This window comes from Lepidochelys kempii, chromosome 1 (assembly GCF_965140285.1).
Source record: "Lepidochelys kempii isolate rLepKem1 chromosome 1, rLepKem1.hap1, whole genome shotgun sequence".
Taxonomy (NCBI): Eukaryota; Metazoa; Chordata; order Testudines; family Cheloniidae; genus Lepidochelys; species Lepidochelys kempii.
In genome coordinates, this window is record NC_136380.1 from 263,577,078 (window position 1) to 263,598,847 (window position 21,770).

The window sequence follows — 21,770 nt, forward strand, 5'->3', positions numbered from 1 at the left end:
GCATACATTGAAGGCTTTTGAGAACAGTCTGTGCTCCTAGAAGAGTCCTGTGTGGAGATATCTGATGGTGCTGTTTGGTGTGGTTTGCTAGAAGACTTCTCAGTGTGGAATGTACCAGAAGACTTTTTGGTGGGTGCCAGCATCTAGGTACTGGGGCCCACAGAAGCCTCAGCAGTACCCATACCTGGATGTGAGGTCTCCTTGGCCTCAGAGATGACTTTCCCCTTCTTTTGAATTCTCTGTATGGGGAATGATTTTCTTCCTCTAGGAATGCTTCATTTCCAAAGCTCCCCATGCTCTCTGCTTACTGAGGATGAAGTCACTGGAGTAGTCTGAACAGTAGAGGCCAATGTACAGGGGGGAAGGGAACCCTGCAAGTTTCAACAATGCTCCATCAGGAGGTGCTTCAATCTATCTTCTTTCAACTTCCAAGAGCTGCCCCTAAACCCAGAGCAGACCAGGCACTTTGATGGGACATAAATACTCTTAGAGGCAGTTGAGATGTCCGTCACTAAGGGGGAAAGGCCTGTGGAAGGTCTGACAAAGTTTGTAAACCAGGGTCTTTGGCATAACCCAAGCAGGGAGTCCACAAACAAACAAAAAGGAGAAGGGTGAAGAATGACCTGGCCAGGAAAAAAAAAAAGTGTGTGGAGGGAGGGGAGGCAGTAGAGTTGTGGAGATACTGCCCCAAAAGCACAAATCTGTACTTAAACAAAAACAAAAATTAAACAGAATACTGAGAAAAAATAAAGAAAAATATAAAGGCTATAAAGGATAAGGCAGCAGCTGTAAGGTGAACAGCAGACACCACAACATTCCATCTCAAGTCAAACGTGGTTGAGAAGGTACTGGAGTGGCGTGGCAGGTCTGCCCCTCCCTACAAAGCCTCATATCAGACCATGAGGGTGTACTGTGTGCATGCATGGATCCATGGACACTCCTAACTAAAATCTCTGATCAAGAGTGCACAGGCGGGCATGTATCCTGAGGTGGAACACCCATAGAGACTATACTTGAACTCAATTTACAAAGTGAAGCAAGGGACACTTAACAGAGGAATTTATCGGAGAGCTCTAAGTACTGATCCAAGTAATTCAACAAAAACGGATCAAGCGTGGAGATGGACGGTGGGAGAGAACATAAAGAGAAGATTTTAGGATCAGGAAGAGGAGGAAGTGGGGCAAGGCCCTACACCTCACACTTTCCTACCATCACATGGAAAAACCTAACATCCCAGATGTCGGATCCACAGGACACCCAACCTGTGATTTCAAATGGCTTCAGGGCAAAGGCTGTAAGGCCATACATGGTCTCGAAGAAGTCCTGAGAAAATTCCAGGTACAGGAGAATGAAGTAGAAGGCTCCAATATTTACTCCTACTTGATACAGTGTTTGTACATCCAAGGAGAGAATCATAGCCTGTTTCGAAAAACAGGTTTGAAAATTTGTGGTACTGAAACTTTAGATACAATGTACAATGAACTAAAATGTAAAATGAGGAGTTTTTTTAATGCCACTACCAGTATTGGTACTTGAATTTTACAAAACTATTATAGGCATATATTGAAAACTATGGCCCTGATCCTGCAAACACTTAAGCAGGTATGTAATTTTACACTAGCATGAAGGGTTTCATTGACTACAAGGGATTAACTTTTAGCAAAAGTTAAGCATGTATAAAAGTGTTTGCAGGATCTAGAAGCCTAAAGGAACAGGGAATGGACAGAGTCATTGACATCTAAAGAGAGGAGTCAATGGTTACTGGAAGCAGAAAAAGAGGAAAGTGGGTAGAGCTATAATCTGCTAAGGAGACATGGTTTGCAAGAATCTAAAAGCTTCTAGAAGGTGGACAGAGCTTCTGATAACACAATTTTCAGACTATGGTTTTTACAGTATTTAATTCACTAAGTGGTTGTTTCCTTTCTAACTGTAACGTATGTGAAAGCTGCTGATCAATACTGCAAATGGGTAATTCGTGTTCAGTGATTAACTAACATCAATGTATGAATTTATGTAGAAAGAAGTGGTAGCAAACAGACTACTAAATGGACCAAAGTTACAAAAAATAGATAATTTGTCAAAAAATGAAACGTAAACCGTTTAAAGAATTGCTATTCAGAAAAACAGAAAGCATTTATTCCCATCTCAAATTGTAGAGAAAATATGTTTCTTCAGATTTTTAAGACCAAATGAACCAATGAACAGAACTCTTCCCACAGAAATCAAAGAGCAAAATACTGAGTTTGATGATCCTGCAAGTCATACATGTTCTGTGTCAGTATCATAATTGAAACAGCCACCAATGATAGTTTAAATCCTTGTTCCTGTGCTTTCAGCAGCTCTTCAACTCCAGCGTCATTCAGGAGCAGCCTCTGTTCATCTTCAACACCCATGGCATGCTCCGATTGTGCCATAAAAATCAGCTGAAAAGGTGAAGTCTTAACTTGGTAAGTGAATTGCAGCATACTTTTACATCACCACCACCTTCAATACAGTGCAAAAAAGCAATAAAGTGGTTGAAGCACTTCGTTCTGAATATACTTCTCAGACATATTCAAACTCACGGGTTGACTACTAGATATGTGGCAAGTGAGTAGAAAGGAAAAATTAAAGAAACACTGACCCTGATGCAAGATTGCTGGTCAAGCATGAGAAATGACCCAATAATGGCTACAGCACCCTTTCAGCAAATGGAGTGTTTTTACTTTGTACTACTGTTTTTTTATCTGAAAAGAAAAAGAAAAAGAAAAAAAAGCTGCAAAATGTTGTGTCCAAATAGATGAAGATGCCACCCAAGAATACAGAGAAAAGTATTATATGGTGGTCTCTGGCAACTGCACAGAAAACAGAAATAAAATGGAAAAGATTAGATATCTTTCTAAACTTCTGGTTAATGGGTGTTCAGCACATTATTTAAAGCTCACTGAAACAGAAGTCATACTTAAAACAGTTTTAAATCATATTGTGGAAGCTAAATTATTCTTCTGTAATCATAATCAGCTGCTTGATTGATTGACTGACTGAAAAATAAATAAAATAAATAAAAGGACTGAGGTCCCAGTATCCCAATATTCTCAGGAAAATTTTTTTTCTATATTTACATCCAATCATCAGAAACAGTCTGCAATTTGCAGTGGGACCCTGGATCTTTGATTTAAAGGTAATCCACATTAAGTTTAAAACAGCAACTAAGATGGTTTCTGAAGGCCTGGAAAGATTACAGAACACAAAACCACTGTTGTGGTCTCAGTGGAACTCCAGCTTGATGTAATTAATCACAAAGAACTAGAACCATACAAGGCAAAGTCCAGAAATATCCAGAGAAACCACAGAACCTTTCCATGATTTAGTCAATATGAGTGATCACAAATAGAAAAGTCGTATGTAGCGCCCAGAACAGAAAAGAGGCTGAAATGTGGCTGATAGGACATAATTCTGAGGCTACGGCACCACTGTAAGCTCTCTACTGTAGCCACTCTAAGCCTACAGAAGAGCTCTCCCGTTGGCTTAATTGGCAGCAGGGTGGCAGTAGGTATGTTCATAGCGCTGTATCAGTGTAACTTATGTTGCTCAGGAAGGTGGCTTACTCACACCCTTGAGCAACATAAGTTATACCAACATAAGTGGTAGTGTAGATATAGCCTGAGAGTCCTCCTTCATTTCCAATCATTTAAAATTGAAGATGCAGCATTCCACTCCAAATCTATGTTTCTGAAAGAGGCTGTTTCACAGTTCATTGCATCAAAATGGTGATAAATTATGATAGTTAAATCACTGAAGACAGTACAGTGACTTCGGAATTCTGTAAATTTAAGGGTATGTATACATCAGAACAAAAGACTCACAGCATGGCCGCAGCTGGCCCAGGCTCGTGGGACTCAGGCTGCAGGGCTAAAAATTACAGTGTAGATGTTTGTGATCAGGCTGAGCTCAGGCTTTGAAACCCTGTGAGGAGTGGGACTCAAAGCCATGGCTCCAGTTTGAGCCCGAATATCTACACTGCAATTTTTAGCCCTGAAGCCTGAATCCCCTGCGACTGAGTCATCTGACCAGGGCTCTGACATTGAACGCCACAATTTTTTTTATTGGACTATAGTGGTATCTTAAGAGACAAGTGCTCCTGTCCATCCAGCAAAGTACTGACTGGACATGTTAGCACATTTGGATTGGTTTGGTTAAGATTTGATAGTAGGCCATGTACTGAAAATCAAAATAATTTGGTGAAAGTGTATCTGTATTTAAGTGAAGCTACAAAAGACCAATACTGTAGTCAATAGTGCAAGTATGGCGATCCGGTCCGCTGTACCGGTAAGATATTTATAGCCAGTACTCTATACCGGAAAGATACAGGAGAAGCAGAACAGTGGCCCTACACCAGCAGCTCCTCCAGCGCGGCTGTACCGCCCCATCCCCGCCCCCAGCCCTTCCATGCAGCTGCGTCTCAAGTCCTGACTGGGGTCTGAACAGCAGCCCCGCTGGAGAACAGGGCTGGGGGCGGTACAGCTGCACCCAGTAGCCCCACGTTCTGTTCCTTTCACTGCTGCAGTTCCAGAGAGCCCTGTGGTTCAGAAGTCTCTGGCGCAGCGCGAGGTCAGAGCACCCCACAGGTAACGTGGGATGGATCATAGGGAGGGACGGGGAGAGTGCATGGCCCTGGGCTAGGAAGAAGTCACGTGAGGAGTCACGTGCCCCCCATCTTTAGCTGGTGCTCCCCCTTTGTGTCCCTCCCGTGAGTGCAGCATATCAGTAAGAAATTAATTCTAGTTGCACCAATGCCAGTAGTAATTAACTAATTAATCCGCAGACTTGATTAGTGCATTGTGTTTTATTTACAAAGTTGCAAGCATTTAATTTGACAACTGTGCCTTTTATGTCTGAGGAATAAATATGCTTATAAAAGAAGTGACATTCACTAAGCGTTTTGAGTTTCATGTCACAAAACCTTTGAGGTTTTCTCAATTTTGGGGAAAATCAGAATCACCCCCTGGGAGCTAGGTACCAAAAGTTTTTCTTTGTTAATAGATTGCTATCTGAAGGTTAAAAGGAGTTCAACTCTTTGTTGAAACCCTCCCCCTTAGAATCATAGGATACCAGGGTTGGAAGGGACGTCAGGAGGTCATCTAGTCCAACCCCCTGCTCAAAGCAGGACCAATCCCCAATTTTTGCCCCAGATCCCTAAATGGCCCCCCCTCAAGGACTGAACTCACAACCCTGGGTTTAGCAGGCCAATGCTCAAACCACTGAGCTATCCTCCCCCCAACCTTCAGGAAAGGTTGACAAATGGACATCTCTTCTCCCCTCCCCCCAAGTTCCTTTTATGCCATGCCTGACAATTGCTGGGTTCTCTTCCCCCACCCCCTGCCCTGTTCCTCTCTTTTTCCTTCTTGTCTTTTTTCGTTTTAACTTTTTTTTTCTTAACCCAACTCTTCTCCACCCCACTATTGCCCCTTGTCTCCTGGGGTTGAGATTCCATTCCCACAGTCACAGGAAAACCATACACTGTAAGCCTTTAGCAGCATGAACAAAGAGGCTTATGAGAGCGTGCGGAAAGAATCTTGGGTTGACGAGTTGCTGCATGAGCCTGAAGTCTTACATACGTGAACTTGCTTCTGCAATTCTATATATTAGGGACCACAACATGAGCAGGGAATGAAGCTGGATAGTTTTTAAGGCTTCACCTCCTGCTTTACCTGTGGATGCAGCAGTATGTTTATAGTGTATATGAGAGGGGATCTGGGATTCCCAGCTTTCCCCATCCAAAATTATTCCTTCTTTGTCCAGAACTTGCACTGAATTAGTGAGATATTCCACTCCCAAAAAGCATCTCCAAGTGAACATGAGCCAAATGACCTCCTCCTCTTTCCTTATGTCAGTACCCCCTCTCACCACAAACTAGACAGTAATGCAGATAAGCCCCCATTACTTTTTAGTCTAGGGTTGGGTGAATTTCCTCCATTCTGGGTAGGCAAGAAGGAGGAGGGAACTGCCATTCAAAAACTTTTCCTTTCAAATTCAAAAGGGACTGCAAAGGCAGTTTAAATTACCAGGGAAAGTTATATCATCGGAAAGGACACCCCACTTACCCCTCTTCAGATGTCTTAAAGATTTAGTGGGAACCTGACCATTTCACTGAGATTTCTGATGTCTTTTTAAGTTTGCCCTTAAACATGGTGGTTCTTATATAGTTCATAGGGGAAACCAGTTATTTGTGTATGCTTCTACATGGTATAATTCCACGCAGCATAAGCACAGTGCATGGTAGAGAGACCATGAGTCTGCAACATCAACAAAATAATTAGAGAGTTTATCCACGTAGTCAACACGATCTTAGCATACTCAACACTTAAAAATTCCTGTTGGAATGTATTAGGCCCAACATCAGTTAAATCCTCCCTCAATGATCAAGAAAAGTCAACTCAATTGTACAAAAGAAATAGCTGCATAGAATAACTGTGCTGTAAATCACACCATGAAGCACTATTCAGAGCTTCACATGAGTGACAATTAATGGCTAACCCATAATAGAGCCTTGGCACATGTATGTTGACACTGAAGTTTCCCATGAATTATTTATATAACACCACAGGTGCACATGGCAGCTTATAGACAGATAAAAATGGCAAGTCTCTGCCTTGGGCAGCTCACAGTTTTAAACATCTTGATGCATTGATGCATACTGGCAAAGTGGAAACTTTAGAAAGTTAGCTATTTCTCAAGATAGATGGTCAATGAGAGCTAAATCCTCCATTATTTTAGAAGAATGAAACTAACTAATGTTTAAATATTATATGATAACACGTATCCCTTCCTTTCTGTGAACACTGCTTTGAACAGCTTTTCCAGAGTCTTCTAGACAGCACAAAATGTGCTAATCCATAAAATACTACAGACCACAAGCATTCTCAAGATACATGAGACCTGAGAAGAATAAGTAAAATAGGAGTATATGCATTCCAGAAGAGGAAAAGACCAGGATATTAACATGCCAATACTGCCTGTTGCCTTAGCATGTTTAGTTATTTTCTTCTTTCCTTCAAATATCCAACATATTTTTTAACACTCTTTATTCTAATTATTTCAGTGTTTCCCAAACTCCAGAAAACTGAGCTCCCCTTCAATGCTGCCATATGTTGCATATCGTAAGATTAGTAAGCTGTTAACACCTTCCACATCCCCTTGCATCGTCCTTCATGCCTATGCTTTGTTAAATGTTGTGCTATTCACTGCTCTAGGACAATAGTAGTAATGTTATGCTTTTATCAAAAAATTTTTTATTTGTAATCAGATTATCTCCACACAGGGTAGTTTACTCCAATTGTTAACTACAGTCTTTGTAAAGATATTTACTTAAATGGCTTACATTTTTGGCCCTTAATTCCCTTAAATGTGTGCTCTTTTGTTCTTTTATTTGACATTAATATAATAGTTTTTTTGTTGCCTTCCAGCTCTGATCAGTAAGTTTTCCATTTAGACTGCAACTTATTTGAGACAACCATCTGTTTTCCTACATCTCTGGAACATCTCATACTGTTTTAGGTACTATAGAAATAGTAAATTATGACTAGCCTGGTAGAGTCTCTAGACTATCATCTTCTAAAAGTGGTATACGGTTCCTTATTCATTGAAGTCATTTCTGGCAACGCCCCATTGATCTCAAGTAGAAATAACTTTGGTTCACTGCCTCTCTAATTATTTTCATTAGCCAGGATTTTCTAGTTCCCATATTTTTGGGGTTCTCAGTCACTGCATTGTCTCTAATATTTGTAACATCCACTTTAACAAGAAAGGCAGAGCTGCAAACCATATTCCCAAAAACCTGGTTCTATCAATCCCATACATTACGTATATTTTTCTCCAACTTAGATCCATCTTTAATTATGCATCTCTGGAGTGTTTTTTTTTCCTTTCTTCTTCTTTTTTTTTTTTTTAAAACAGCAACAAAACTTCATCTTAAGCACTGTAACTAAAGGTTTAAATCTCAACCCACCATCATTTTTGAGAGAGATCATTCCGGTTTTGGAGTGCTGTTAAATTTTTCAATTACCTGTGCTGGGGTAATCTCAGTTTTTCAGTTTATACCTTTGTCCTCCATTTTGGGCATGCAAGTGGAGGAGCAGCAGTAGAACGATGCATATATTTTAAAAAAAATATTTCTGCTGTATTTCAATATTTGTATGATAAATTAAGCATGACAAAATAAACCTGAGGCAATCAAATTGTCCCTGGAGAATCCCTAACTGGGATACAGCAGGTGGAGGTGACTGTGTCAACTCCACTGCCTCCTTCCGGATCTCCTCCCCACTGTAATGTGAGGGAAGGGGTATATCGTGCACGTTGCAAGAAAGGGGAGCACTGAAGCCAGGCCTTACATCAATGGTATTAATTAAAGCATGACCCTTGCACCTTTAACTTCTGCCAGGGCCATGCAAAGGCTGCCTGACATTTCAGCCAAACCTTTCCACTGTACCTAAGCAGAGCTTGAACCTAGTCAAGACATTTATTAGTACTTTCAACTTGTTCTTCTGCTGGCTGCTCAATTAATTGCTCTGCTTAAATCAGCTATTCATATTTTAAGAAGAAACTCAAAATTGGCAAAGTTCATCATTTTTCTTCTGCAAAGCTCATTACTTTATTAACAATGGCCTTACCCCATGAATTATCACAACAAAAATTGTTCTGAATTTGATGCTCTCTTAAAAGACTTAATTCAAATAAGTTCTTACAAATATGGAATAAACTGAAAAATCTCCCAAAATATACAACTGAAAGCTGAAATTCTGTCCATGTCATTAATCAGTATACCAAGACATCAATCTATTTTATCAAATAGGTGAATGAAAATCTCATATTTGGACCACAACTACAACAAAAACAGTGTCTAACCTGGAGGACTTGTCTTGTTTGGTAGTACCACTTCAGCATCCTCCTCTTTCTCACCACACGGCTCCTCTTCATCAGAGAGTACTAAGAAAGCTTCTTTAGGCAAACTTTCACTGATTTCGTGTTTGGATGGTGAACCCAAAGAGTTCTCCATTTTATCTTCCAAATCTGGGCTTGTGTCATCCACTGGAAGCAGGGAAGTTTTAGAAAAACAACATAGTTCATCTTCAGCTGGGGCCAGCTTTTCCAAAATTGGAATTATTTCATCCGTCTCCATAGAGTCTGTGTTTTCCAAGATGTTCTCGCTTGGTTCTTCTACTGACTTTTCAATGGTGGTTTCTGGAAGATATGCAGATTGGTCTCCTTCATCCTTTGGTTCCTGGTCAGTTTCCATACTGCTAGATATAGCCTCTTCTCCAACAGTATCTTCATCAACAACCTCTTCTTCAGCACTTTTTTCTTCTTCAACAGGTAGATCAGAACTAACAGCTAATTCATTTGTTTCTGCTTTCTCTTCTGAAGAGTCATTAACATCACAGCTTACTTTGCTTTCACCTTCAGATGGGCTCTCTGTCTCTCTTTGGTCCAAACTATGTTTTATTCTGTGTTCTTCGTGAAGGTCATCATCTTTTTTGTTATCAAGTACCTGATTTCCACCCTCAGAGACTGAAGCAATGATAAGATCCTCCTGCTCTTGTTCAGAGATAACATTCTCTGGAGACAATGTTTCAGGTTTGCAATCTAGGTCACCATCTTTGTTCTCTGCCCTGACAGCAGGACTTTTGACATCAGAGATTTCCTCACTTTCAGTTCTCCCTTCTTCAGGGTCAAGACATATATCCACTAAACCATTAAACTCCTTTTTGTCCTCCATGCAGTCTGTGTTGCTTAAAGGGGAATTTAGATCAGAATCTCCATTTTCATGTTTGCCATTTAACAGTTTAATTTCAGTGGTCTTCAACAGCTCCTCTTTGACCTTATAGACAGCCTCAAGTTGTTGCCGATCGCTTACTCTCATTGTTTTTCGGGCCTTAAAGACTTTTTTCTGAGGTTCTTCTGTGCTGTCCATCTTGACCCTTAAAATATAAAAATAAAATAAAAGGATAGCAAGGAATTAAAATAAAATATTGTTTAGTAAAACTGCTAACTAGCCCCTCCCAATACATGTGTGCTATACAGTATTGTAAGTAGTTAATGCAGGTACTCCAAGAAAGTAAGTGTAAAAAGTTGCATTTAGAACATTTTAAAGCAAATCGATTTCATCACATTCATGAAAGCAACACAGCATTATATAACTTTAATGTCATTTCTCATTCACATTTTCCTCCACACCCAGCCCTCTGAAATGCAACAATTATAGATAATTGTGTGCTAAAGGTCTACTAATTCAGTTCACAAGATTCACAATGTCCTATATTACTACACTTGATCAACTTATTGACATTTAAAAGTGAAAAAAGACAACTCTTAAATTAGCTTGTGCTAACCTAAGATCCAACCAAACAACTCATGTGAGAGAGATGCAAACAGTTCCTTGGTTGAAAATTAAACATTCTTATTTCAAAGATACTAGACATCTAAAGATTTTACTCTTACTTTGTTTCATACAAAAAGTTTACTCAGTTTTACAGAGTTTCAGAAACAAAAACAAGAACCTGATTCTCTCCCCTCCTCACCAAAAAGCAATACTAACCTGTTCTGAAACTGTTGTTCTTCAAAATGTATTGCACGTGTTCATTCTGCTCTTGGTGTCAGTGAGCCCTGTGCACAGCCGTCGGAAACATTTTCCTTCAGCAGCACCCATTGGGCGAAGCTCTGCTGCTGCATGCCATTGCATACAGGTATAAAGGGCAGAGCCACCCCAGTCCTCCTCCATTCCTTCTTTCTTCTCTTCCTTCAATAAAGAGAGGTAGAAGACCAGGTTGTGGAATGGACACGTTCAACACATCTCAAAGAACAACAGTTATGGAACAGGTTAGTAACCATTTTTTCTTCAAGTTATTGCACATGTGCATTCCACTCTTCGTGATTCACAAGCTGTAAGACAGGAAGTGGGATCGGAGTATATTTCAATAAATATTGGAGAACAATTTGCCCCACTGTAGCATCTCTGGAATCTTGAGCCCCAGCACTGCAGAAGGCAAATGTGTGGACCAAGGTTCACGTTGCCTTTCTACAAATGTCTGCAGTTGGGCCTTGTGGCAGAAAGGCTGCTGAGGCTGACTGTGACCTTGTCGAATGAGCTGTGACTTTAAGAATGCAATGACATTAACCAAGTCATAGCATGCTAATATGAAGTATGCAATCCAGGAAAAAATTCTCTGGGTGAAGACTGATGGACCTCTTACTCTGTTTGCTACTACTATGAACAGCTGGGAGGATTTATGAAAGTGTCTGGTTCTGACCAGGCAAAACACCAAGGCTTTTCAACACCCAAGGTATGCAAGCACTCTTCCTCCCTGGTTGTACAATGGTTTTGAGTAGAATACAGGCATATAAATTGGCTGTTTGATGAGGGAAGAGGAAACTATCTTTGGGACAAACTTTGAATGAGGAGGTAGGTAAACTTTCTCCTTAAAGAAGATTGTATATGGAGGTCCCTACATTACTGCCCTCAGCTCTCCTACTCTTTTGGCCGAGGTAATGACTACCAAAAATGACACCTTCATTGACAGATGCAGCAGCAAACAGGTAGTGAATGGTTCAAATGGGGGACCCTTAAGTCTTGACTACACTAAGTTTAGATCCCACAGGGGAACGGGGTCTTGTACTTGCGGGTATAATTTGACTAAACCCTTTAAAAGTCTTATGGACATGTCACTGGAGAAAATAGAGTGATTGTCCACTTTAGGATGGAACACGTGAAATAGCAGCCACATATACTTTGATGGAACTAACCACCAAACCTTTGAGTTTCAAGAATAAGTAGTAGTCCAGAATATGTTGAAGTGAAGCACTGGTCAGTGATACCCCGTTCTGGTGAAACAAGGTAGAGAAATGCCTCCATTTAGCAAGGTAAGTATCTCTTGTAGAATGTGGACCTCCTGAACATCTTTCGAGCAAGTCTGCTCTCTAGTGTCTAGTCAGGAGGATCCATGCAGTTAAGTGATTGTACGTTTGGGTGGAGTGGGCAACCGTGATCTTGGAGATTAGGTTAGTCTAGTGGCAGTGAAATTTGAGATTTCACTGACAGCACCACAAGAGTGGAGAACCAGTGCTGACGGGCCCATGCTGGCACTATAGGTATGACTCTGGCCTGGTCCTGTCTTATTTTTGACAATATCCTGTGAATGAGTGGGACTGATCAAAAAGCACAGAGAAGCCTGCCTGACCATGTCATTAAAAAGGCATCTTATGGAACCTGGGTTGTGATCCTTAAGGGAGCAGAACTGCTGACACTTTCTGTTGGCTTTTGTTGCAAATAGGTCCACTTGGGGAAACCCCCAGAGACAGAAGATGTATCTGGTCACATCTGGGCAAAGAGACCAGTCATGGTGACTCATATTTATCTGCTAGGTCATTCTGTACATCTGGCAGCTAAGATGCTTCTAGATCTACTAAGATGGCAATACAGAGCTCTCAGAATAAAGTCATTTCTTGACAGAGTGGCAAAGAGCTAGCTCCCTCCTGCTTGTTGAGGTTGTTTGTAAGGACTAAAAGGCTGCTTCCCTGATCTGCAATAGAAATACCTGGCATATCAGTCTGACAACTTTCAGCTCTCTGACATTGATGTGTAAAGGACCATAGACCCTGTGTTTGTAGAGAACCCAGGTGGACTCTGTCACTAGCATGAGAGTTGGCTGTAAGCAGGCAAAGAGAACATCTACAGATACGTTGGCTGGATCTGTCCACCAATCTAGGGAGGTAAGGGCATGGGTGGACTCTTACCACCAAGTCTAACTGATGGAGGCTTGGTAAGTAGACTGATATCTGCCAGCCCCACAGAGATCAGAGTTGCTTTCTGGCACATTGAACCATATAGGTGCAAGAAGCCATGTGAACCAGAAGCCTCAAACAGTTTCCTGCTGTTGTGACTGGGCAAGCCTTCAGATCTATAAAAAACGGTTATTAACCTTCCTAAACTGTTGCTCTTCAAGATGTGTTGTTCACGTCCATCCCACGTTAGGTTAGGTGTGTGCATGCTGTGTACACCTTTGCCGGAGATTTTTCCCTCCATGGTACTCATTGGGCCGGCTCTAGCACCCTCTGGTGATGTGCACTCATGCACCGGTATAAGGGGCATTGCCAGCCACTCACCCTCTCAGTTCCTTACTGCCGGTCAACTCTGACAGAGGAATAGGAGGGAGTACTGGGGAATGGACATGAGCAACACATCTCGAAGAACAACAGTTACGGAAGGTTAGTAACTGTTTTTTCTTCGAGTGCTTGCTCATGTCCATTCCATGTTAGGTGACTCATAAGCAGTACCTTAGGAGCTGGGCTCGGAGTTCACAGACAGGCTGACTGCAACACTGCTCTTCTGAACCTGGTGTCATCTCAAGTTTGTTGGGTGATGGCGCAGTGGGATGCTAAGGTATGCACCAAAGACCAAGTTGATGCCCGGCGATGTCTTGGACTGGGACTTGAGCAGGGAAAGCCTCTGAAGAGGCATGAGATCTCACGGAGTCAGTGATTAGAATAGCCAGAGGTGTGACGTTCACCTGCTTGAAGCAATCCTAAATACAGGAGATTATCCAGGACGAGATCCTCTGGGCTGATACTGGAAGCCCTTTCATCCTTTCTGCTACTGCTACAAAGAGCTGCGTTGATTTGCAAAAGGGTTTAGTCCTCTCAATATAGAAGGCAAGGGCACGCCTAACCTCCAGTGAGTACAGTCACCACTCCTCAGAGTTCTTGTGAGGCTTCAGGAAGCAGACAGCAAGAAAATAGTCTGGTTGCTACAGAATTGTGAAAACACCTTTTGCAGGAAAGTTGGGTGGGGGCACAGTTGGACCTTGTCCTTGAAGAATACTGTGTATGGTGGTTTTGATGTTAAGGCCCTGATTTTAGAAACCCTTCTAGCTGAGATGATTGCTACCAGGAAGGCGACTTTCCAGTAGAAAAGTAGAGGGCATGACACTAGCAGTTCAAAGGGGGGGCCCCGTGAGCCTTGACAAAAGTAGGTTAAAGTCCCATGGAGGGATAGGCTCACGGATCTGAGGATAGTGTCTCTCCAGGCCTTGGAGAAACTGGACTGTCATCTTGTGAGAGAACTGTATAGACTTGCTGTTCACAGGCAGATGGAAGGCTGAGATTGCATCCAAGTACACTTTGATAGATGCATGGGCCAGACCTCATTGATTCAGATGGAACAACCATCTGAACTACTACTGAACTAATAGCAACTATTTTTCAATGGAGCAAAATAGCCTGAAGGGAAGACTGGGTCAGAGGAAGGCCTCAATGCGACGCCATATCGAGAAGCGCTTCCATTTGGCCAGGTAGATACTCCTAGTGGATGGCTTCCTGCTACCTAGCAAGACATGTTTAACTTGGTCCGAACAGGCCTGCTCCTCTGGTTTCAAACCATGTAACATCCACACAGTTAGGTTAAGGCAGGCAAGGTTTGGCTGACAATTGGCCATGGTCTTGCAAGATTTACTGCAGCCAGAATGTCAATAATGCTGTTGGATGATTCCTTAAGATCCTCAATCTCTAGTCCCAGGTGAGTTGCTACCCGCTGCAAAACATCCTGATGGACCCTGAAGTCATCCTACAGAAGGGAGGTACTTTGTCCAGAGATGGCCTCATCTGGGGAGGAGGAGGAGGCCTGCACTGGAGAAGGGGCTCCTTCCTCTTCCTCAGCCTCAACATCATCCACGGAAGCCACATCCTGAACATCAGTATTGGGGTTGGTACCGGAGTCGGTGTCTGGCGCTGAGCAGGAAGGGGCGGTAGCCTGCATCTAGGAAACCACCAAATATGATCAATGGGAGGGAAGACATGGTACTGGTGGAAAACCCATGGGGTTCCAGTGGCCATTGACCCATTGGCCTGGTGCCGGCAGGGGACCTGCACCAAGGTCCAACAGTTCATAGGTTGGGTACTGGTGGTGGTCCTTAGGCTGAACGTATAGTACCCCTTTGGACTCATATTAAGGGTCCTCCCTCAGTGACCATGGTGGAGCAGTATCACTCTCCATTCAGTGCCCGGAGGCCGGGGACCAGCAGTGGACCAGAGATGGCTGCAACAGTATCATGGTCTGCTTGCCCCAGAAGGTCCTGGGAAGGAGCTCTTAGCACCATTCTCCTTCCTGCTCACAGACACTGGAGCCACAGGCTGTTCCATCAGAGTTGGGTGGGGGGGAACCAGAAGTGAAAGTAAATCCCTGGCCAGCGCAAAGGCCTCCAGGGTCAATGGAACCATTAGACCGCTGGTGCCACAGTGGCTTCTGAGTGTTAGAGAATCCCACTCCGGACTCAGCGCTCTCGGCAGAGTTGATGGTGCCATCGTAGGATTGAGTGTGGAGGAGTGGCCTGACATGGGTTGCACTCCGCTGCCTTCCCCATGCTTATGCTTCTTCTGCACTGGTGAGTGCCTACTGTCAGCGTGCTGCTTTTTCTGCTTCTTCCTCGGCACAGGGAATGATGAACAGTACCAGTTGTTAAACTAACAAATTATGAAACAATCCCATCCCCCCCAAAAAACACTGAGAAGGTGCCTTCCTGAAGCAAGAGGGGTCGTTCTAGCAACTGCCCCAGGCAATTACAAGGAACTGAGAGGGTGCATGGCTGGCAGCGCCCCTTACACTGGCACATGAGCACACAGCACCAGAGGGTGCTAAAGCCAGCCCGACGGATACCACTGAATGAAAAATCTCAGGCAATGGTGCACGTGGCATGCACACCCTAAACCTAATGTAGAACAGACATGAGCAAGCACTCAAAGAAGAACTGATCAAATTGCCTAGAACCTGTACTGCAGAAGAAAGGCCCTGGATTGAGATGGATCCTGTACAGCCCCTATGAACTCTATCTTCTGGACCGGAGAGAGGGGAAATTTTTCTGTGTTGATTAACAGTCCTAGAGCACTGAACTTTCTCTGGATCAGGATAACACTGCTCTGCATCTGCGGAAAAGGACCTAGGGGTGACAGTGGACGAGAAGCTGGATATGAGCCAGCAGTGTGCCCTTGTTGCCAAGGCGGCCAATGGCATTTTGGGATGTATAAGTAGGGGCATAGCGAGCAGATCGAGGGACGTGATCGTCCCCCTCTATTCAACATTGGTGAGGCCTCATCTGGAGTACTGTGTCCAGTTTTGGGCCCCGCACTACAAGAAGGATGTGGATAAATTGGAGAGAGTCCAGCGAAGGGCAACAAAAATGGTTAGGGGTCTGGAACACATGAGTTATGAGGAGAGGCTGAGGGAACTGGGATTGTTTAGTCTGCAGAAGAGAAGAATGAGGGGGGATTTGATAGCTGCTTTCAACTACCTGAGAGGTAGTTCCAGAGAGGATGGTTCTAGACTATTCTCAGTGGTGGAAGAGGACAGGACAAGGAGTAATGGTCTCAAGTTGCAGTGGGGGAGGTTTAGGTTGGATATTAGGAAAAACTTTTTCACTAGGAGGGTGGTGAAACACTGGAATGCGTTGCCTAGGGAGGTGGTGGAATCTCCTTCCTTAGAAGTTTTTAAGGTCAGGCTTGACAAAGCCCTGGCTGGGATGATTTAATTGGGTATGGGTCCTGCTTTTGAGCAGGGGGTTGAACTAGATGACCTCCTGAGGTCCCTTCCAACCCTGATACTCTATGATTCTATGGTTTGGACTGGCCTTTGACAAGACAGTTGTCTAGGCAGGGGTAAACCAGCACTCTCCATCTTAAGAGGAATAAAGCTACTATTGCCATAACCTTTGTAAAGACCCTGGGAGCTGCTGACAGGTCGAAAGGCAGCACAGTGAACTGGTAAATCAAAATCATCACCAGAAATTGGACATACTTCCTGTGATCTTGACTGATTGCCACATGGAAGTATGCATCTTAACTTGAGGGCGGTATACCAGTCCCCAGGTTCAAGGGAAAGGATATCTGAAGCCTGGGTGACCATGCAAAACTTAATCCTTTTTAAGCATCTGTTGAGATAATGCAGGTCTAAAATTGGTCTGAGATCTTCTTCCACTTTTGGGATTAGGAAATATTGGGAATAAAGCCCCTTCCCTCTGAGGTCACATGGAACCTCCTCTATGATTCCTAAGTGAAAGAGTGATTGAACTTCCAGAATAAGGAGTTTGAGTGGTCCCTGATAACAGACAGGGAGGGAGGGGTATAAGTAAACTGGAGCGCACATCCCACTTCCACAGTGCTCAAGACCCACTGTTTCTAAGTAATCTGGGACCAAGAACTGCGGAAGTGGGACAAACAGTTTGCAACAGTGAGGGGGTTTGGGTCTGGAGACATGGAGACTGATATGTCAACCTCAACTGTCGTATCAAAATGCCTGATTTGCAGTTCCCAGGTGTTTTGACGGGGCTGGAGTCGGAGCTAAAGCAGCAGGAGGGGGAAGCTTATGCCTATAACCCCAGACCTCTTTTTGATAGGCCCTGCTGACAAGGAGGAGCAAAATACTGGCGTCTGCGCTGCATCCAATAGTGCTTCTTGATTGGGGCAGGTGTGTACAGACCTAAGGACTTCAGAGTGGCTCTAGAGTTCCTAAGTCCATGGAACTCACTGTTCGTCTGGTCCAAGAATAAAGAAAGATGCTTGAATGCCATATCCTGAATAGTACTCCGGGCTTCATAGGAAAGACCGAATACTGGAGCCAGGATGATCTCTACATGGTCACTGTGGAGGTCATGGTTCTAGCTGCCAGGTCTACAGTGTCCAGCCCCACACACAGTGACATTCTTGTAACTGGTCTTCCCTCACTGATCACGCAAGAGAAGACCTGCCTAGTATTCTCTGGAAGCAGCTTCTTGAAATTTTTCCATGGAATCCCAAAAATTAAGATTGTATTGTCCCAAAAGAAACTACTGGTTAGCAATATGCTGCTTCAAAACTCCTGCAGAATAAATCTTTTTGCCAAATATGCATAGTCTCTTCATATCTTTTGATGGGGGGGCCCCCCCACAGGCAGGTGCCTCCATCATTCTCTTTCATTAGTCGCTGTGACAACTAATAAGCCCGGAGGTGAATAAGTTTAAAGGTACTCAAACCCTTGGGAGAGTACACAATACTTTCTTTCTGCCCTTTTAAAGGTGGGAGGAAAGGAAAATGGAGTCTGCCATAAATAAAGCCTTTATTGGCTCTAGTATCACCTCATTCATTGGCAGAGCTACAATGGAGGGGCCCACTGATGACAGCATGTAAACCAGGAGATGTGACTATTCGCTGACCTCTTTGGTCTGACCTCTAAGTCTGCATCTACTCTCAAATTTTAACTCCTAATAAAAACTCTGAAATCATCAGGAGGAGGTGAAGTCCTGCTGGACAAAATGGCCTTGTCTGGAGAGGATGAAGAGGAAGCCAAGATTGGAGGAGGCAGAATCAGCTGTTGCTCCGGGTCTGGAACCTCCTTTTGATTCTCTCTACCAGGCCCAGTGCTGGAACTGGGCTGCCCTGTGTGCAGACTCATCCTTTCTAGATGAGGACACTGAGTATGCATGCTGTGGGAAAGATCTGAAGCTGGGGGAAGCCCCCAGAGGTTCCAAAATGGCCACTGATATGGATCTTGGCCACAGCTGTCCCAGCCACATTCCCATGGCAGGTTCCGTTGAAGGGTCAAGGTGGTAGGTTGGAAGAGAGAATTTGTGCAGACTGGCATGTCCTACTTTGGGGCTGCAATACTAAGATCCCACCTCCTAGTCTGACAATGAGTTCCCTTTTCCTAGACCATGGCGGGCTAGATCCAGTTGGTGTTGGGAACCAATGCCAAGAGACTGGTGATGGAGGGAGCAATGCCTCATAGCAGGCTTCCCTTTGGACAGTTTCGAGGCGCAACCTGTCCTGGAAGCAGGCAGATGCAGTACCAGAGGCTGAGCTGCTGGCGGAAGCGGCAGCAGCGCCAAAGGACCAGACTCCTGGAAGGAAGGAGACACCAGCACCGAGAGGCAGAGCAGGTTTCTTGCTCCAGGGTGGTTGGCACAAAGACAGTATCTTGTTGTGGTGCTGAAAAAGCCGACGGTGCCCCTTGTGGAGCCAGAGTGGACTGTTGCAACATAGGCGCTGGAGGAATGTTTAGGTTTCAGGTGCACTCTACTTGACTCCTGCCTGACCATTTCTGAGACTTAGGCTATGTCTATTCTAAGGACCTTCTAGCAGCACAGCTATACCGCTACACGGCTATGCCATTGTAAGGTCTCCCATGTAGCCACTATTTGCCGGCAGGAGAGAGCTCTGCTGCCAGCATAATTAAACCACCCCAACAAACAGCATTAGCTATGTTCCTGACATTAGCATAGTTCTGTCCACACCAGCACTTTTGTCGGTGCTTTTTTCCCCACAACCCTAACCAACAACAGTGGCAGTGTAGACAAAGCCTTAGAGAATGGAGACCTTTCCCTGGTTGGTGCCTCTGAAGAAGCTTTGCATTTCTTCCTTGATAAGGGTGAGGGAAAACGATGCTGAGATTCTGCTAAAGCTGGAGGAGCGCTTCTCATTGACACTGCAGCACTCAGTACCGTGTCAGACGAGTTAACTGACAGTAGCCTAAGCACCACTTCCATCAGCAGGAATTTCAGCCTAGCTTCCCTACCCTTCTTTATCCTAGGCTTGAACTCCCCACAAATCCAGCACCAGTCCTCCACATATACTTTCCCCCAGCCCTTCGAATAGCTATTTTATGGATCGCTCTGTAGCAGAGACCTGGAACAAGAAGCGCATGGCTTGAAACCTAGTGAACAGGGCATACCTGGGTACCACAGATTAAAAGAAAAAGAAAAGGGGGCGGGGAGGAAGACAACAAATCCGAAAAACTTTTATGGAAGGTATATAAAACTTTACTCTCATGAATACACTGCCAATAATGAGACTACTCATGTGCTTAATTTTGCTACAGAAAAGCCTCAAAAACAGACCCCAACGACAAACTGCTGAGCTTGAATTAATATGCAAACTAGATACCATTAACTTGGGTTTCAATAGAGACTAGGAGTGGCTGGATCATTACACATATTGAATCTATTTCCCTAAAGTTAAGTATCCTCACACCTTCTTGTCAACTGTCTAAATGGGCCATCTTGATTATCACTACACAAGTTTTTTTCTCCTGCTGATAACAGCTCATCTTAACTAATTAGCCTCTCTCAGTTTGTATGGCAACTTCCAACTTATCTGTATGTATATATATTTCTTACTATATGTTCTATTCTATGCATCCGATGAAGTGGGCTGTAGCCCACGAAAGCTTATGCTCTAATAAATTTGTTAGTCTCTAAGGTGCCACAAGTACTTCTGTTCCATGTGCTTAAAGTTAACCAGCTGCATTTGTGTTTGCAGCATCCGGGGCTCAAACAGCATTTCTATTAAAAAATTCCCAGAGCGTAAAAATCTGTCACTTCAAAACAATACTACTGCATCGTTAACAATGAAAAGTTACATATATTTCAATACCTTAACTAAGTTTTCGAAAGTACCTAAGTTCCTTATCTAATTATATATAAACATATATGGTCCCATTATCATAGTATCCAAGCACCTCAATCTTTTTTAATGTATTTAACATTCAGAGGCAGGGATTATTATTGACAGGGATTTTAAGGCACAAAGATGCAAAATGACTTGCCCAAGGTCAAAGAAGTCTGTGGCAGAGCAAGAATTTTCCCAAGTCCAAGGCATCTTTTTCTAAATGATGTAGGAACACAAGCATTTCAGCTTTCTTGACTTGTGAAGGTTCAATAGACGGGAAGGTAGCGTTGGTCAGAAGGGCTACTTGCTTATTTAGGGTGTGAGTTTGTGTTGCTCTCACAGAATAATGTTAATGAGACTCTGGACTGGTCTTTTTTCAGCTTAAATGAGCATTCTAAGTGTGAAATTTCTTAGTAAAAAAAAAAAATCTATGTAAATCTGAAGTTCTGCTAACTAGGAAATTAATTGAAGAAGCATAAAACATTTACTTTAGCAATTAATGACTATAAAATGGGAAGTAAAGAACTAACATGTAAATAAAATTTAAATGGTTTTAAAAAATAGATTGTTTTTAAATCATGATTTAAAAACATTCTGCTCAAAAACACTCAAGGGATCTGTTATGATTCAAGACTTCAGGCATGCTTGGAAGAAAAAGAAGAAGGAAAAAAAAAAGTGGTACTGTAACTGGAAACTGCCTACGGAAATAAGTGAGCTTTTCTCATTAACCCATTTAAAGCTGCTGTGCTGCCTGCCTGGAATGCAACACCTTGTAATTTAACCAAACTGGATTTTCTCAGTAAACATCAAGGTAGGTTCCAAGCCTACAGCCACTAAATATTGTATTCTGTAATTGATAATACAAGGAAACTTCCTGAAAAAAGATACAGTGGGACCTCAGAGTACAAACATCTTGGGAAATGTTCGTAATTCTGAACAAAAAGTTTACAACCGGACATTGACTTAATACAGCTTTGAAACTTTACTATGCAGAAGAAAAATGCTGCTTTTTTTTTTTTTTTTTAAGTAGTTTATGTTTAACACAGTACTGTACTGGTTTTGGTGGGGTTTTTTTGGTTTGTTTGTCTCTGCTGCTGCCTAGTTGCATACTTTCAGTTCCAAGTGAGGTGTCTGGTTGACTGATCAGTTCATAATTCTAGTGTTCATAACTCTGAGGTTCTACTGTACAATAAAGAGAATGTTTTTTCCTCCCAACTGTTTTCCATTCACACTTACATTATTCATTATCACACTTCTTTTCTTTATTCTTTTCTACCTGCTAAACATTAGTCCTCAGATTTGAGTGACCATTATTGCTTAGACAGCACTCT

The 21,770-nt window shown here is 43.0% G+C and overlaps 1 protein-coding gene across 10 annotated transcripts in view; it reads right to left on the reverse strand.

Moving 5' to 3' along the window:
• The window catches only part of ATF7IP (activating transcription factor 7 interacting protein), a 168,162-nt gene that overhangs the window by 87,569 nt on the left and 58,823 nt on the right, over positions 1–21,770 (reverse strand). For 8 of the 10 annotated variants that reach the window (XM_073327313.2, XM_073327311.2, XM_073327315.2 and 5 more), the window contains one exon: positions 8,884–9,956. The exons of 1 other annotated variant lie outside the window; for it this stretch is intronic. In XM_073327313.2, coding sequence (XP_073183414.2) covers positions 8,884–9,956 — 1,073 coding nt within the window. Of the gene's footprint in view, positions 1–2,623; positions 2,727–8,883; positions 9,957–21,770 lie in introns of all 10 variants that reach the window. One more of the 10 variants, XM_073327316.2, reaches the window with a different exon arrangement.